The sequence below is a fragment of the Trichechus manatus genome, unplaced genomic scaffold (genome assembly GCF_000243295.1).
Source record: "Trichechus manatus latirostris isolate Lorelei unplaced genomic scaffold, TriManLat1.0 scaffold00055, whole genome shotgun sequence".
In the NCBI taxonomy this organism is placed as follows: Eukaryota; Metazoa; Chordata; class Mammalia; order Sirenia; family Trichechidae; genus Trichechus; species Trichechus manatus.
In genome coordinates this window covers 1,759,458-1,777,155 of record NW_004443991.1, presented here as the reverse complement: position 1 = coordinate 1,777,155, position 17,698 = coordinate 1,759,458, and the positions used below count along the sequence as shown (strand labels likewise).

At 37.2% G+C, this 17,698-nt stretch overlaps 1 protein-coding gene across 1 annotated transcript in view; it reads left to right on the top strand.

Annotated features, from left to right (window-relative positions):
* Nucleotides 1–17,698, top strand: part of ABI3BP (ABI family member 3 binding protein) — a 289,016-nt gene that overhangs the window by 148,222 nt on the left and 123,096 nt on the right. Inside the window, exons 7-11 of the mRNA XM_023732852.1 lie at nucleotides 6,896–6,944; nucleotides 7,916–7,978; nucleotides 8,590–8,682; nucleotides 13,742–13,819; nucleotides 15,724–15,798. Of these exons, the coding sequence (XP_023588620.1) occupies nucleotides 6,896–6,944; nucleotides 7,916–7,978; nucleotides 8,590–8,682; nucleotides 13,742–13,819; nucleotides 15,724–15,798 (358 nt within the window). The remainder of the gene's footprint in view (nucleotides 1–6,895; nucleotides 6,945–7,915; nucleotides 7,979–8,589; nucleotides 8,683–13,741; nucleotides 13,820–15,723; nucleotides 15,799–17,698) is intronic.

The following is a 17,698-nucleotide window of genomic DNA, read 5'->3' as shown; positions in this document are numbered from 1 at the left end:
TTATGAAATCGTGATTATCAGAGTATTATAATTGACCAGGAGAATATTTTGATGTATTTTAAATCTTAACATAAGAAAGAAGGCTGCGGGTAAATTCCTAGGCCTAGGTTTTTTTTGTTTTGTTTTGTTTGTTTGTTTGTTTTTAGGTTTTACTTTTTTCCCTTAATTACCCAATATTTGAAGATTTAGAATGTACAAAAATGGTAAAAGAAGCATTAACAAAATTACCTGTACTTGTCAAATATAAACCATTATAAAACCATTTATGGTTTACTGTTAAAGCTTTAAAATATTTTATTTTTCTATTTTCTAATCATCTTTTCTTTATGACATGGAAATCATACTGTATATGCAATTTCATATCTCACTGTCTTCCCTTAGCAAAAAATGGCATAGGCATATTTCATGTCATTAAACGCTCTTTATAAAGCATAAATTTAATTTTTGTACATTCCATAATCTGAATATAGTATAATCTCCCCAATCAGTTTCCAATTTGTAGACGTTTATTTCTGATTGTTTTTTAATTGTAAACGATCTTATGGTAAATACATATGATCATATATCTTTGTTTACATTTCTGATTGTTTCCTTAAAATAGAGAGCTAGAAGGGGAATAACAGTTTAGACTGTAACATTTTTAAGGCTTCCTGATATAAATGGTCAAATAGCATTCCAGGAAGCTTGTGCTAATTTACAATCTTGCCAGCAATGTATCAGATGTCAACATTACATATTACCATCACTAAATTTTTGGCTAACATAATAATCTTCTTTTTATTGTACATTAGGTGAAGGTTTATAGCTCCGGTTAATTTCTCATTCAAAAATTTATACATATATTGTTTTCTGACATTGGTTGCAATCCCCACAATGTGACACCATGCTCCGCCTGTTCACCCGCAGTTTCTTGTGTCCACTAGACCAGTTCTGTCCCTTCCTGCCTTCTCATCCTCGTTTTGGACAGGAGCTGCCCATTTGGTTTCGTACATCTGAATGAACTAAGAAGCACGTTCCTCACGTGTATTGTTTTTTATTTTGTAGTCCTGTCTAATCTCTGTCTGAAGAGTGGACTTCGGGAATGGTTTCAGTTCTGGGTTAACAGAGCGTTCCAGGGGTAATATAATAATTTGAAATGATTATTTTGATTTCTGTTTCTTTGCTGATAAAACAGTACTTTTTTCACTCATTTATTAGTCATTTTTTATTTTCCATTTAATGACCTTTAGTTCCAGTCTTTGTTTATTGGGCTTCTTATGTTTTTTATTGAATAGTTTAAAGAATTTATAGATTAAAGAACACTGACCCTTCATGAGATCGTCTAGAAACATTTTTCTCACATTTGTTATCAATTAATTTTGTTTACGGGAATTTTTGAAATGGGGATGTCTTGAAATTTGCTTAATCAAAGTATTAGTCTTTTGCATTGTCATGTCTTCAATTACATTATATTTTAGCTAATTCTTCTCTCTCCAGAGAGAAGATAAGTATTTCCCTTAAAAAAAATCATAATAGTTTGATTTTTAATAATCAAACTCAAAACTATGTGGATTTTATTTTGCTGTATGTAGTAAGGCTACATTGATTAGAGCATACATTTTTTTCCAAATAATCAGCCAATTAACCTAGTACTGTGGATTGAATTATGCTACTCCCTAAGTTCCCTTTGGCTTTTTCTCTCTCAAATACAGTCAATATTGTGTAGGAAAGGTAAATGTGCTGTACCCCACAGGGGACACAATGGAGTAGAGTTGCTCTTTCTTCCTCTTCTAGAACAATCCTCGTCTGTGTTATGAATGGTTTCCTAGGAAGTGTCTCTTATCTCTTACCCTCTTGGCTGTCATGTTTTCATGTGACTCAATGATGTCATTTTTTTCATTCCTTCTTTCTAGCTATCGTACCCAATAATTCATTTTCCTTTTGGCAGAATATACCATTTGGGGTGAGTTACTCAGCAAGATTGCAAAGACTGACGTTTTAGTCCCAGAAAATTGCATTTCTTTGTCTCACCATAAACGGCCAGAAGGGGTCAGGAAGCAACTTCCTGCATCTCTGAGACAAAGCCAGACATTTTATCACTTCAAGCTGTGAGGTGGAGTACCCCCAACTCCAGCCAGCTCTGCTGAGCTGTGGTTTAAAGATCTTGGTTATTTCCAAAGGGAAACCCAAGTTCATCGAAAAGATATTTTAAGGCTCCTCTGTGAAGCTCTCTTCATTGTTACCTTCTGGACAGCAGAAAAATGTTCCATGAATTGACATCTGTGCACTTGGGTAGCTCTGGAACATGGAAAGTTGAAAAGGAACTGCTTGGGGTTGCCTTTTACTATCTTGCTTAGCCACATAAAATTGGTCCTGAAAATTGATTTGATATTTTAAAGTTATATGTTAGTTCAAGCAAAGTCAATATCAATCTGAATATTCACACATCTCGTCACTGGGACTGGTCTTAGAAGGCAGTATTTCTAGATATGAAATTAATTCCAGAGGTTTTTACTTTTAAGGTTTCAAGAAAAGGACACAGTGAAAATGATTTCATTCATATATACTTGCTAAGATCTCTGGGTGGTGCTAACAGTTTGGGCTCAGCTTCTCACCGAAAGATTCACGGTTCAAACTTATCCAGCTACTACAGAAGAAAGACTTGGAGATCTGGTTCTGTAAAGATTACAGTCAAGAAATCCTCATGGAGCTCAGTTTTACCCTTTAACACATAAGGACGTCGTGATCAGAATCAACTTGATGGCAATGGGCTTGGTTTTTTTTTTTGGCACCTAAACTTCATATCCAGCAAAAACTCCTAAGTATCTTCCAAAAGGAAGTATTTGAAATGGAAAAACAATTTGAACTTTAGGCTATCCCTTTTAGAAGTAAATAGTATTTCAATTGAAAATTTAAATGTTAAATGCAGCCCCATCTTATACATCTGGTAAATTACATATTATGATTCATGTATCTAGACTGGTGTCTGTTGCATGCACCAATACAACTGTGCCGGTTACATGAAGCAGGCTCTGTTCTGATTGGTTAGTGCCTCTGTTGTGCCAGTTGTTAATTACTTTCAATTATCACCCCTGCCTATACCTCTACAAAATCAGAGAAAGGGTGTATGCATAAACAAAACCATAGTTCTGTCTACATAATATGAATTATTTCACTTAGAATCCATGTACCTGAGGAAGAAAAAACACACTTATGACAATTGCACTATCTTGTCCATTTTGAAATATTAAACACTCTTTTTTATGATGGTAAAAAGAATGCTGGTTACCTAACTGGACCTAATTTTAACACATTATCTCTATATTTTAAAACTTAAGTAACTAGTTCACTAAGTAGAATCAATTTTTGAAGTATATAGCATTTATTAACAGAGATTTGAATATACAATTTAATTAATCCAAATCTCCACAGAATGAGTATTTAACTGAGATATGTTACCTATTTTGATCTTTTTTTTTTTTTTTCCTTTTTCTGAGATCCACCCATCTTTTAAGAAAGCCAAGTCTATTACTAGGAAAAAAACAAATGGTTCCAATTTTTAAAGTGTTTACAGTTATCAGATTAATGATGTGTCAAGGCAGAATTATGTTATGTTCCCTACTTCTTAAGATTGTGTACAATGAATAGATCGGGTCTCCTTCCATTCTTAGCAATCTTTGCCTTTAGACAGAAACTTGAAAATTTTCTATCTAGGCCAACAATATCATCAAAGATGTGTGTCTGATTCCTTCCCAGCTAACCAGAAATTTGAAAATTTTCACGAGTAGGATGTAAGATACACTTTTAGCCAGATGTTAGATTCAATTGGCATGGTTCGTAACTTTCATTAGCACATCCGAAAAAGGAATTAAAATCAGAATGTACCATGCCCAAGTTCTTCTCATGTGGTTTGGCTCTTAAGCCATTGACATTTGATTCTGAGCAAGCCTTAATCACTCCTCAAATGGACAGCTCCCCCTTTATCTCAGGGCCTGAAAATAAAGTTAAATCGGCATTGAATATTCTGACCCACAAAAATGCCAGATGGGCAAACCTATAAAATATAACCTGCAAAGAATAGTATTCTTGTGTTACCACTGGTTTTATTAAAGCTAATTTTTTCAAAATAATCAGGAGGAAGTTAGTATAAGGCAGGGTGTACCAGAAAGTCCCTACCCTCTGTGGCTGCTGCTGTTGTTATTTCTAAATAAGTCTAGACTTCCCTAACCATGATTAAAAAGCAAGCTAAGCATGTCTTCAGAGGCAATGCCCTTTGCCCAGTAGCATCCTCTCCCTGTTGAGTCTCACCAGCTGGAAGCCCAGCTACAGCATCCCCAGAGGAAAAGTAAAAGTGAATTCCCTTAACCAGACACTCTGCTCAGACTACAGTTCAACCTGGGTTCTTCTTTTTCTTCTTCTTTTTTTCTTTAATTTATTTTGTTGTTGTTGTTCAGAATATACAAAGCAAAACATACACCAATTCAACAGTTTCTACAAGTACAATTCAGTGTCATTGATTACATTCTTCAAGTTGTGCAACCATTCTCATCCTCCTTTTCTGAGTTGTTCTTCCCCATTAACATAAGCTCACCGCCTCCTAAATTTCCTATCTAACCTTTCCAGTTGCTGTTGTCAGTTTGATTCCATATAGATAGATCTTGAAGAAGTACAATGCTCAAGGCAGACATTCTTTACTAGTTTAGCTAAACTATTGTTTGATTTTAAGAAGACTTGGGATATTTTTGACTTAAGGTTTAAAGATTATCTCAAGGCAATAGTTTCAAGGGCAACCTAGGTTCTTAAGGGGCAAGATATCTCAATCCCCACCCAAAATAAAATGAAGTATCTCTTACAGGACAGGAGGGAAATATGCTTAGCTTCTGGCGTATAAACCAGTTGTCCTCGACTTGATTCTGACTCAATGGCGACTCCATGTGTGTCACAGTAGAACTGTTCTCTGTAGGTTTTCAGTGGCTAATTTTTCAGAAGTAGATTATCATCACTTTCTTCTGAGGCAGCTCTGGGTGGACTTGAACTTCCAACCTTTTGGTTAGTGGCCAAGTGCATTAACCATTTGCACCACCTAGGGACTCCTGGCATATAGTAAACATTTACAAAATATATTTGCTGAATAAAGGGAGGGGCGAGAGCTGTGTAAGGAAGTGGTGCTGGAGGTTTGCAGCGGGAATGAGCTGCAGAGAAGGGAGCCAGCAAGAAAGTGGCCTAAAAAGAAAACCAGTGCCATACGAGCCACAAACTTCGCAGTAGCTGTGGACTTTCATTGCCTCCTTCGCCACCCCTACAGCCCACATCGTCCACACCCAATACACGTGAACGGATGTTCATAACAACAAGCCTAGGACAGCAAGGAAAGGCTAGCGGTACCTTTGAAAAACAATTGCATATAAAAAAGTTCAATTCAAATTGGGTTGCCACTGGCTGAACACTTATCTTGGAAATTATCACAATGTTTCTTTTCTTCATTAGTCTAGGTAACAGACTCACAATAAAGTATGTCAGTAACTCCACTTGAGTGTTAACACTAAACCTACCCCTAGTTGAAACCACACTATGACTGAAACTGGACCAATGGGTCCGTGCCCAGCGTGCAAGGAGCCAATCACTCAGATGCTGGTTTTAAGAGGAAGAGTTTATTTTGCAGGCTAGCAAGCAGGAACTCAGAGGTATCGACCTCAGATTGAGTTCCTCGATTTGAGAAAGCATTTATATTTTATAGGTTTGAGGAATTACACATATTCATATAGGGCTGGAGGAAGACAGGTGGGCAGGATCAGAAAGTTCTACACGTTCATAGTTTCTCTTGCTTATTCTGGGGCAGGGTTAAGACTTGGCACGGAAGTGGCCGGCAGACTCTTTGCTTTTGAAATGGGCTCGGCTACTGCAGATGAAATACGTCAGGTGGTTTTGGTTCTTTGACATGAGTCTTTTCATTCCTTGGCATGGGTTTTCTTCTGTTATTGAGCATCTGTGGTGGCCTCGGGTCATCTGTCGATCATCTTTGTCTGTTCTACGCATGTCTGACCACTCTGAGCCGGTTAGATCTGGATGCGTCGGGGCTCTCCAGAGAGCCTGCAAAACAACTTAGAGGAAGTGAGTGACACGGTGGGGAGGTGACTGGGAGTGGCCTGATAACTGGTGGAGTACTAATTAATTAGGTGTCCTCTGCCTCTAGGGTCCCCTAACATAACATTCGAAGCTTCCAGTGTTATCACTGAGGCAACCGGGGGAGGAAAAGGAAGCACGGAATCTTGGGACCTGCCCTTCTAATTCTGAGATTCTTTGGCATAAATATATGCAGTATGGTTAAGAGTACAGGCTTTAGAGTAAGAAATATCTAAGTAAGAGCTCTGCTTTCTCGGCCCAGTTAATGCTTGGTGAGTGTCAGGAGTACATGGCAGTAATGGTGTCTGTAGTAGTAGCAGTAGTAATTGGATACAATCACACAATTGATCTTGACTGTTAAGAGATAATATGGAGCTTAACATATTTTTGAGAGAATGTGAAGGCAGAATTGGGCTGGGTCAAATGAAATGAAAATAAACTAATATTCAAGACAGAGGATTTAGTTTCTTTCCATCACAGTTTCTAAGTAACCTGACCATTTCTCCAGTAGGATCAGCGGGAGTTCTCTAAACTGAGTTCTGAAGACATTGCTTCTGTCAAATCTTTGGACATTTATGGGAAAACAAAGCGAGCCAAAAAAAAAAAAAAAAAAAGAGAGAGAGAGAGATGTATGTACTAAAGATCTGTCCAGCGACTATGTAAACCAGTGTCACGGGAGGCTTCATTGAAGACAAGCAAAAGCTACTTTCTGTTCTTTGATTTGTTGGAAAGTGAAAACAAACCCAAGTTACTAACACTGACTAAAAAGCTGACTTTCTTCCTCTCTTTTCAGCCAGCATATGTCCCAAGAAAGCCAATCCCAATAACGATCATCAAGCAAGGTGATTTGTTTGAGTCTACTCTGGATATGTGTTTAGAACCTTTTAAAACTATACTTTTGAACTGAAGTAATTAAACATAGCACCTATTTCCTCACTTTTCCTGATCGTTGTTTTTTGAAAAAAGTTTGAAGAAACCAGTATGGTCAAGTAAATTAAAAGTTAATAGATCATTCTGGCTCTTGTACTAATATGCCAAGTCTTGGGCAAGTCACAGTGACTGGTCAACTAGGGACCGAGCACCCATAACAAGTATTAAATTTTAAAAAGTCAATTAAATATGTGTGGGTTTACTCAGTATTCCATTAGCATACATGAAGAAAATCACTAAGAGGACATTTAGGTTAATATAAAGGAAGACTATGATTTCAGTGGTTACTTTAGGGAAAGACTTCAGGTTTCACAAATTATAATGTCTTATTTCAGCATCCAGTTGTTTTTGGTTTGGCTTCCAGTTTTTTTAGTTATTAAAATGACTCCATTATTTCCAAAAAAATTCTTGGTGGAAGAGATTGACTACTTAAAATAGTTCTTCATTTTAAGAAAACACAGTGTCCCAAGTGTACTGTCAGAACAAGGTGGGTTAGTATTTGCATTATCCAGAGATTCTTTGATTTTACTCATTTTCTTATTTTTTTAATTACGGGGCCATTGCTTTATTTTATGCTAATTCTTATTGACTTGGGGATAGGGCAGGCTGCAGGGGATAGAGATAGGAAGGAAATTTTAGCTAATGAGAATGGAATACATTTATAATAGAATAGCCTTTCATTACTTAAAGGCATAGATGTTAAGGTAAGATGTATCTTCCAGTCCTTGGTTGGTTGTGTAGCTAGGCCTGTAAACTGCTTTGTATTAATTGGTAAAGTTAAATCAAGGCTACCCCAGTGCAAATGGTTTCTCGTTATCAGCTTCTTACTACTTTCTAACTATTTTTCCCTCCATCACATTATTGTCTTTTTGTCTTCCAACAGTGATTCAGAATGTTACTTCAATTAAATCTCCATATAAGACTCCCTTGGGAGAAACAATAGTAGGTGAGTAAATCTTGACGTCTGTGTCTAAATCTAGCAAGTCAGATGATCTTTTGGTACTCAGGCCCTTACAGAGTTTTGCACTATGAGCAGGTCTGTTAAATTAATGTTGGTTCATTTCCTTTCAGTGTTTAGCATCCTGACATGTGGCCATCCTACACTAGGAGCCAAGAGATGCTCAGTCAATAGGGTGTGTTCATGAAATGCCCAGTGGGAATGATGCAGTCCATCCTACATGCCCCCCCCCCCACCCCAGGATTGTTTGCAGTTATGAGGGAGTCTTTTTAAAACATACTGAGTTGCTCTTTTAAAAATTATTATTAGTAGTAATGGTGTTCCCTGTTCACCATACATCTTAAGCAGCCACTGTACAGTTTTTGAGTCTAAGGATTAGAAGTCAGAGGATTTTAGAAGGTCAGTTCTGAATAGGAAAAAGAAAAAAAAAAGTCTATTTAGAAGATATTATCATATATTTTTCAGCATTTTAAACTTTTGGTTACAATTAATTAAAATAAGTGCTAAGCTTCATAGTTTCTAGTCTTTGATACTCTGAGCTTTATTTTATGAAGCATTGCATTTTCTTCCCTTTATCTGATTTACTTGTTTCTTTGTAGTCCATCTTATTGTTCCAGGTCTGAATGACACCACCATAAAACTTCCCACATCCATAATGCTTGAGATCTCTGATGCAATCAAGTCACAGTTGGGTAAGCAGCAAAGTTCTATATTCGGTATTAGTGACTGAGTGGAGTTTCTTGATGCAAATGATTAAAATGCTTGGCTGCTAACCAAAAGGTTGGAGATTCAAGTCCACCAAGGGGCACCTCAGAAGAAAGCCCTGGCAGTCTACTTCCAAAAAATTAGCCATTGAAAACCTTATGGAACACAGTTGTACTCTGACACACACGGGGTTGCCTTGAGTCAGAATAGACTCAACCACAACTTGTTTTAGTGACTGTACAAGCACTGATATTCTTAGGATATTCAAGGAATCTTGCAAAGAGATGTTTGGGGCTCTCAAAGTAAAAAGTAAGGGTAGGGAGGTTGGGTGTATTAATATAAATCATATCCCGAAGCAAAACAACTTTACATTTGTATTTTCAATTTGTATTTATAAAAGAAGAGTGAATATTTATCGAATCATCAAAATATACACATTTATGGAGGTATAATTTTCAAATAGAGTAATTATTCCACATAACACTTTTTATACTACACTATCAAGGGCCCTCCAGATATTTTCAGTAAGAACTGATGTAAAGGTCAGATTTATTAGAATCATTATTTATGTGAGACTGACACTGTTTCTTACCTCTACAAAGAACGGATATAATTTCAGTGTTAAAGCTATCAGTTAAAAATAAAACAGTAAAATCCACTTAATAGAGGCCAGGAAATAATTGTGGTGGTCACTGGTCTGAGTTAGCTGTTGCATTTAGTTACCAGCTTAGGCTCTGAATTGTCTCTATAGCACCTGGAGGGCTGTGCACACCAGGGCTTCGAGGTGGTTCAAACCAGTTCAGTCATGGCTGATGATGAGAAACTGGAACAGACCTGAATTTTTACAATTTGTGTAATCCAGAATGATAACCAGAATGGGAAAAATTAGAAGTCAAAGCCCTGGAATGGGAAACTTGGAAGAGGTGTAGTGAGCCCCTTCAAGATCCTGGTACATGAGATTGGATTATTGGCAGGACTGTGGAGAATGACACACATTCAAAGCCGCACATTCGGCCACCATCTTTGAGCCGGGAAGTGCTGTTTCTGACTCTGCTCAAAATCTGATGGGCAAGAGATTTGGTTGCTACACAACACATATGCTGCCCTTGTTTTCTAAGAGGGAGTTTAGATTTCAAGCAGGGCTTCGACTCATAATTTTTTCCATTCCGGTTATCATTCCAGTTCACCTAAATTTTTAAAATTCAAGTCTGTTCCAGTTTCACTTCCTGAGCCATGACTGAAACGGGAAGAACTGGTTCAAAGCCCTGGTGTACACACAACTGTACATCATGTAAATGTACTTCCAGGAAGCCTCAAAATTAAATTTCCTCAGTGAACCTGTTCTTGGAATCCAAGTTCAGGACTGTTGCACTCACCAGTTCTTTACCCAGAACCTGTATAACTTACCCCATACCTGGGAAAGACTTGTTGGGAAGAAGAAAAAAAGAAACTGGTCAATATCTTGCTAATTTGGTCTCTAATATATTCACCAAACTACAGAAACCAGGGTTTGTAAAGGAGATTGAAAATTAAGAGTTTTCTCCCAGACCATTGCTATTAGTTTTGAACTGGAAGTAGTTCTATTGCCTAGTTCCTAGTCTTGAGTGGTATTTCCTAATTTTTTCACAAAGTTCCACATACTACCTTAATTCTAGTTGAGCTTTTTTGATTTATTTAGGGAATTAAATATAGTTGATTATTTATTTATGGTTTTGATTCTCTCAAGCAATGAGTATGATTTTAATGAAGAAAAATTATTGCAAGTAACAAATATCCTCCTTATATTTCTGGAGGAATGTATCTTCAACTTGATACATGGCAAATTTAACACATGGAAAGTTGCTTACCCATTAAAGAGGTGGTAGACAGTATGTTTGAAAACACCTAGAAAATCCAAGGAAAATCCTGCCTATCAAATGTACCATCTTAACAGAATACATTTTTTTAAATAACACATTTTAAACTTACTATTTTAAGAAAGAGAGAGAGTGTGGGCTTAAAGACTTTATAATACTACCAAGGGAGAAATAAACTTTCTTGAAGTTAATTAAGTTTCACTGAAAATTCAGTAAAGTCATACTTTTTGAGAGGGTAAATCCTAAAAATAATATCCCTGTTCCAGCAGGGCTCATCACAAGACATCAAGACCTGTAATAGCTTTTGTGGTAAGAACACATGGTGTGAATAATGAGAGAAGTAAACAAGAAAACTAATACTGCACACACATCTCCAAGGGATGTACAAAGTGTTTGCCAAAGCCAAGAGTAAGCCTGCCCAAAATGAATGATAACAACTGTGTTGGAAAAAGGTCCAGAAGAATAAGAGAGGAAAAGGAATTTCCTGGGTTTTAGGCCATGTTCTGGAGGCATTTTACTTTCCTGTTAGCACAGTGGTTAAGAGCTACAGCACGCTATGGATGCTAACCAAAAAATACACCAGCCGCTCCTTGGAAACCCTATGGAGCAGTTCTACTCTGTCCTATAGATAGGGTCACTGTGAGTCAGAATAGACTCCATGGCAACTTTTGTTTTTTTTAATTGCCAAGATTGCAGTTGTATGTAGATAGAGCAGGCAAATGCCCATGGCTTGATATGGGGGACACAGAAGGATTCCCCCATTTAATTATCTTCCCCATCTACCAATTTCTCTTATATCTGAAATGTCACATTTAGAAATAGGGTAGTATGCCTTTATAAGGAGTTAAACCCATTGCCGTTGAGTGGATTCCAACTCATAGTGACCCTAAAGGGCAGGGTAGAACTGCCCCCATAGGGTTTCTAAGGCTGTAATATTGACGGAAGCAGACTGCCACATCTTTTCTGCTGCAGAGCTGCTGGTGATTTCAGTCTTTAGCAGCCAAGCACTTAACCGTTGCACCACCAGGGCTCCTTATAAAGAGTTAGTGATGTATAAAAAACACAAGCATCCCCTTAGGAAAGTAGTTTGCCATCTTTCCTAACTAACAACTTAATTTTAAGTTAATATGACTCCCAGCTAAAGGCATGTTTTGAATGTAAGGAGTAAAGCAAAGCAACTCAGAGCATTGCCTGTGAAAGTCTGGATCTGGCAGTTAGAAAAAGAAAAGAGGTCTTAGTCAGCCAGGGAACCACTGAGAGTGTCGGCTATTAAGTGGGAGACTATTAGCCAAGGTGTCCTGATGAAAAGAGGACAGTGAAAAGGGAGATATCATTAAAGAAAAACTTCATAATTGCTCATAAAAAAAAAATTTCCTATGATGCATGCTGACAATAATAGGGCCACAGTACATGAATAATTTGGATTCCGAATGTTTCTTCCTGAGCTAACGATCAGAACGGTTGGAAACCAAAGTTGTTGCTACAAAAGAAGCAGGAAAAAAAAATTGTTGGTATCAGTTTCTGATAAAATTTAGACATTTTAAAAATAAAAGTTATAAAATTATATTGGAGTCTATTTTTTCAGTTATTGCAGAGAGTTCCCTTTCTTTATGTCCTGCTAAATTAAAAATGGTGTGAAAGACTTCATGTTCACATGAACCTAACATACGCTTGACTATTAGTGCCAAGTGCACTCCCGTTGGTGACATTTATTTCTAGCATTTGAAATCATTCCTGAGAATCATTAGCTCTATGTAGGAATCTGTACATGCCTCCATCAATGATGGTGTTGTGGCGTGCCATTGAGTGGCTTCTGACTCATAGCCTCCATAAATAGAGATTGAAAATTGACTGGTTTCTGTAAGCATTATGAAAGGGATGATTTTATAATTGTCTTTAAATCCATCAGAAGTAAGTGAATATTATGTGCCCACTTCCACTGAAAAGAAGAAAATGGTCTTTACTTCACCCTTTGGATTAGACAAGAGGAAAAGCTTTTGTTTATAATAATTACAATAATTATGTTAACTACTGAAGGAGGTTATAGAATTTGCATCCCCAGAGGACTTTGAGAGAACAGGTTAGGTCAGTAGTTCTTAACCATGCATGATTTTTTCCCCTACTGGGTATTCGGCAGTGTCTGGAGACATTTTTTGGCCATCACAACTGGGGGATGCTGCTGGAATCCAGTGGGTAGAGGGCAGAAATGCTGTTTCAGCATCCTATAGTACACAGCAAAGCCCTGCAACAGCAACAAAAGTACCTGGTCCAAAATGATTCATGGTGAAGTTGAGGAACCTAAGAAGTTCTGCACAGTCTTAGGACTTGAAAAAAATCCCATTCTAATTATATGAGCAATATAGTCGATACTTTCAACATTTAATCAGCTCAAGGTGGTGAGATCAGGGAGTCTCAAAGATGCACGAATTCTTTCGGATCACTAGACTCTTTCAAAATATTATGAGTCATTAATTCAGTGTGCTAAATAACTGAATATAGTTCATGCTAAGCATATGTTTTAAATGAAGAATATCTTAATCACTGTGAAACTATGGGTTAGAGTCTTTGAAAAAAGTGCCTCAATTTTAGAAATGTGTCCAAAATGGTTGCCTAAGAGGAAAAAAAACTGCCTCCGTTCTTTGCACTGAATTCCCAAAGACACCAAAAGAAAAGAACCATGTTAACATGTGGCTCACATAGAATGTATTAACTGTTGGTATTTTTCTCCCACAAATGTTTTCAAATAATTTAGCTTCCTATGTGTAACAGTTGTGTTTTTCGAAATTTCATTGTTATACCCTATTATGTTTTTTGCCATGTTTTTGCCATGGAAGATTTCTATTCCCTAATTCCTTATTAATTAGAGGTACTGGAATATAAAATTACAGAGAGCATTTAAACTACAACCTATGCCTTCCAGAACCTCTCTTTATCAGTCAGAATGACCTGAGACATACCCACGTACTGGGTTGTGATTTATTTCATTGCCAATTTAGAGCTTAAAGAATTAGCTAGAGCTAATTAAAAGGAACACATACTAGTTGCCAATAAAGTTTTTGACCGGTAGGAAGGGATGGGAGCAGAACAGATTGCTTGAAAAGGTCTTGGTGTTTGATTGTTTTGAATGAACTGTTTTTGGAAATTGTATTAAAAGGAAATGAGGTAAATTGTTTGTTCTCTGACTTTTTAGCTAAGAATGAAACCCTGGTGTTACCTGCAGAATCTAAAACACCAGAAGTAGAAAAAATTCCAGCACAGCCCATAACAGGTAATGAGAGCCCTATGTTCCTGATTTTTTGAAAGAATAAATAGCATATTTTCCAAATAGTGAATGATCTGCAAGTCTGTACTTTTTTCAGTGAATAGTCAGTAGGAAATTCATTTTGCTCTTAAGCAAAAAAAACAGTTAAAGATTCCAGGTCCTTAATCTAATCTTTGGAAAGACAACAGATACAAAATGGAATATTGAATCATACAAATGATGTGCAGTATGCTCTGTCAGAAGTATTCTTACTTGAATAGATACCTCAACATTCTGGAATGTTTTATATTTATATGTTTTATACTTATACTATGTTTTTGGTGCTTTCTTTTTTATGAAGACCTGAGCCTATTTTTCCTTTCTTTACTTTCACAAGTAGTCAGTTTAGTGAAATGTCCTATATCCCTCACAAATCCATGGCTACCTACGAAAGTGCTTTGGAATCACTTAAAAACAAGTGTCTTGTGGAAGATTTAGGATTCTAGCATAGAAAATATATAATAGTTTGGTAAAAATACTTTAAAGGATAAACGTGGTAAGCATTTCCCCCATAGTTTATCAATTGTTACTAACAAACACTCATCATTTCCTCTCTCGATGAGCTACACAAGTCCAGCCCACTGAGGAAATATTGTTCTCTGGATTACAGAGTTCTTGCCAGAGCCATAGCACCCATACAGGAGTTGGTGAAATGAATATCTGGCAAGAATTCCCCACAATCCACATTTAGAAAAGTAACTCCAATCTAAGTGGATTTTTATTGAAAAAATTGCCGTACCTTGTAATATCACTGGATAGAGATTGGTGGAGAAACAGAATAACTTGGTTTCAAGAAAGCGTATCTATTCAAGTAAGAATACTTCTGACAGAGCAAGAAGAATATAGTTCTGCTTAAAGGAGAGAGATGGACGTTTCAGCCTCAACTTCATGGGGTCAGGGCAGAGGTAGAAGCTATTTAAGCTGCTGGAATAATCCATTAGGATGAAAATTCCTAGGTAGTTTTTATTACTATTTCAGTAAAATTTGTCAGCAGCAAAAAAAGCATAGGCATGACCCAGTAGATGACTCCAAATCCTCTTCTGCCTCAGAGATTCTACCCATGTTCCCAATTATACTTTCTTCTCTTGGCACAACGGCTGATGGGAGAGTCTATATATTTCTTTGTTCTCTGCCAATCCTGCCTCAGAATTTTCCACTTGAGAAACACTTAAGCAAATACTACCACTTATTGTTCAGTGTTACTGTGTTTATTTCATGTCCTCACCCTTCAAAATTCTGAGACTTTCTAGTTCAAAATTTATACCAGACCTCAGTGACCTTGGTTTTTATTTTTCTTAAACTGTTCACCTGAGGTCTGCTTTGCCTTTGACTCAGTACTTGGGACAACCCAGTGACTGAGCATTTGATTCCCAATTATGATTGCAACCCAGTTCCAAGCTCTGCATGTTGGCTTCAGTTTGGAAGAGAGAAATATTATAATGTAATAACTCTAAATAAACCTTTCCCCCGGGCCATTCTTTTATCTGCCCATTTATTAATCTATTCAGTAAACACTTATATGCTTGCTATATCCAAGCCTTGTGCAAAGACCTGGATTTAAAGAGAAAAAGGCAGACAAATAAAAAAATTTATGGTGAACCTGATTAAGTGCTCCAGTGGAGGTCCGTTCAGTGTGCCTTTTGAAGCAGATAGAAAGTGAATCAAACGCAGTGGGGAAGGGTGAGGGAAGACTCAGCTTAGGTGACTGGGGTAAGCCAGGGAGCGGGGAGTCTGTAACATAAGCCACTTGAAGAGAATGGGTCATGTAAATATCAATTATGAATTCTAAAGGGCAACCGAAAATGTCTCATGGTCTTCGGTTGCTCCATCATTTTATCTTAATTAGTAAAGTTGCCTTTTCTACTTTTCAGTGACTCCTGAAACAGTTCCAAGAACCACTAAATCCTCTGTGCCTAGTGCATTAGACATTTCAGAAGCAGTACTAGGTAAATCTAAGAACTTTTCTTTCTTTGAAAAGCTAACCACTACCCCCCAAATAACCCTCCCAACACTCACAGAGAAGTAACTTCAATGTGTCAGCTTCTTTATGTTCTTCCCCCCACCCCATCTTCCTGCTAATAGTTTACCTTCCTCTTTTTTGGACCAGTTCCACCAAAGCGTTAACAACTTGCCTTGATCCTGGTTACTGACATTCTAGGCAAATCCGGATGCTAGATGCTAACTGCACTACCTTTTTATAAGGCTCTTGAGTTGTATACAAAAACAGAATGCCAGCCTTTTAACCGCAAAAGCTTGAAGGGGTGGGGGAGACCAGGAAGACTTGACTATGTCTGTGTTTTCTGCTTAGATGGGATTTTGGAAGTCTTGTGCACACTAAACTAGGAGAGATTCCCCAAAGGTGTGATTCCTTTTTTATCAGAATTTCATGTCCCTTGTGGTAGCAAAAGGCCCAAGAGAATCTGACTTGCTTTGTTGTTTTCTTACCCTGAAGGTTAAAGAAGCAGCATGTATTCAATTCTGTATTTGTAATGTTGGTCTTCCACGCCACACCACTACCCTTTGAAAGTATGCCTTCAAATTTTAACAGCTATGTAACACTTTTCCAGGGAAAGCCAGCCATTTCCATGAAAGGCATCTGCTGCCCAGTGCACACATGAGCCCTAGTTATGAAGCATGCTCCGCATGGTCATGGTTGATCCACAGTGTCAAATCCTGAGACAAGGAAGTACTAACCACATTCTTCTTTATCATAGTTCTCAGCGAAAGGACCCCAGAAACATCACAAACTATTCTAATGCCTGCGTTTGAATTGCCGCTAAGCACTCTAGGTAACAATTATTCAACGCTGTAGCTTTATTATTACCTTGGGAATTTTATGCATGCTTGAAAGTAGTCCTTAAGTTAATTCATTCATATTTATCCCCTCCCAGGAAAGAAGGGACAAATGGCTTATAGAGCAATAAGCTCCCCAACACCCAAGCCCTTAAATGTTTTAAAATCTTAATTTTGTAATTGAGGATCCCGAAGAGGCTGTCTTGTATGACAAATCCTTTGGCTGTTTTCTTTTTTGTGGCTATATACTGATATTGTGTTTGATTCTTTTAATTCAACATCATTGTGCTACTGAACGAATTGATATTTTCTATATTTTTCCTAAATGTTTTTACTTAACTGCCTCTTGACAGAGAAGATATGTTTATGATATTTCTGCAGACTGCCTCTTAGAATTCTTAGAGTTTCTTTGTGTGGAATATAAAAAAACCTGGGGGGAGGGAACTTAAACACAAAGCCATGTAGTTATCGAAATTGTATTTTTAAAAGCTATTATATGGACATTTTCTTGTTCAGATGTGTTTGTTGCTTGGTTTGAATTTAAACAAGATATATCTAACAGCACACATACAGATAGCTGAAGCAAAGGGGAAAGTAGTTTAATCAGAGCCCAAATTCCCCAAATTTAACAACTATTATTATTTAAAAAAAGGAAAAGGAAGCTTTATTATATTAACCAGCATTGAAACACAGCAGTAAGAAATACTACTAAAGGTGCCTTACTTGACATGAGATAATTTGCCTTTTTGTGTGTTTGTTTTGCAAGCTTGAGATTTTTAAATCTTTCCTCTGTCACTTACACCTCAGGTCCTAACTTTTCTTGTGTGTTTCATTCCAGCTCCAAACAGACTTCCAGAATTTCCTTGGGCAAAAACACCCTTCCCTTTTGAGAAACCTGGGGACACCTTGGGTAATGACAGCACCTTAAATCTGGTGTTAAGGATGTGGGTGGTGATTGCTTAATTATGTGGGACATATGCAAACCCTGATGAACTAATGAAATCAGTTAACTCAGCCAAACAAGTGGCTAATTTGGTTAAAAAGAACAACAAA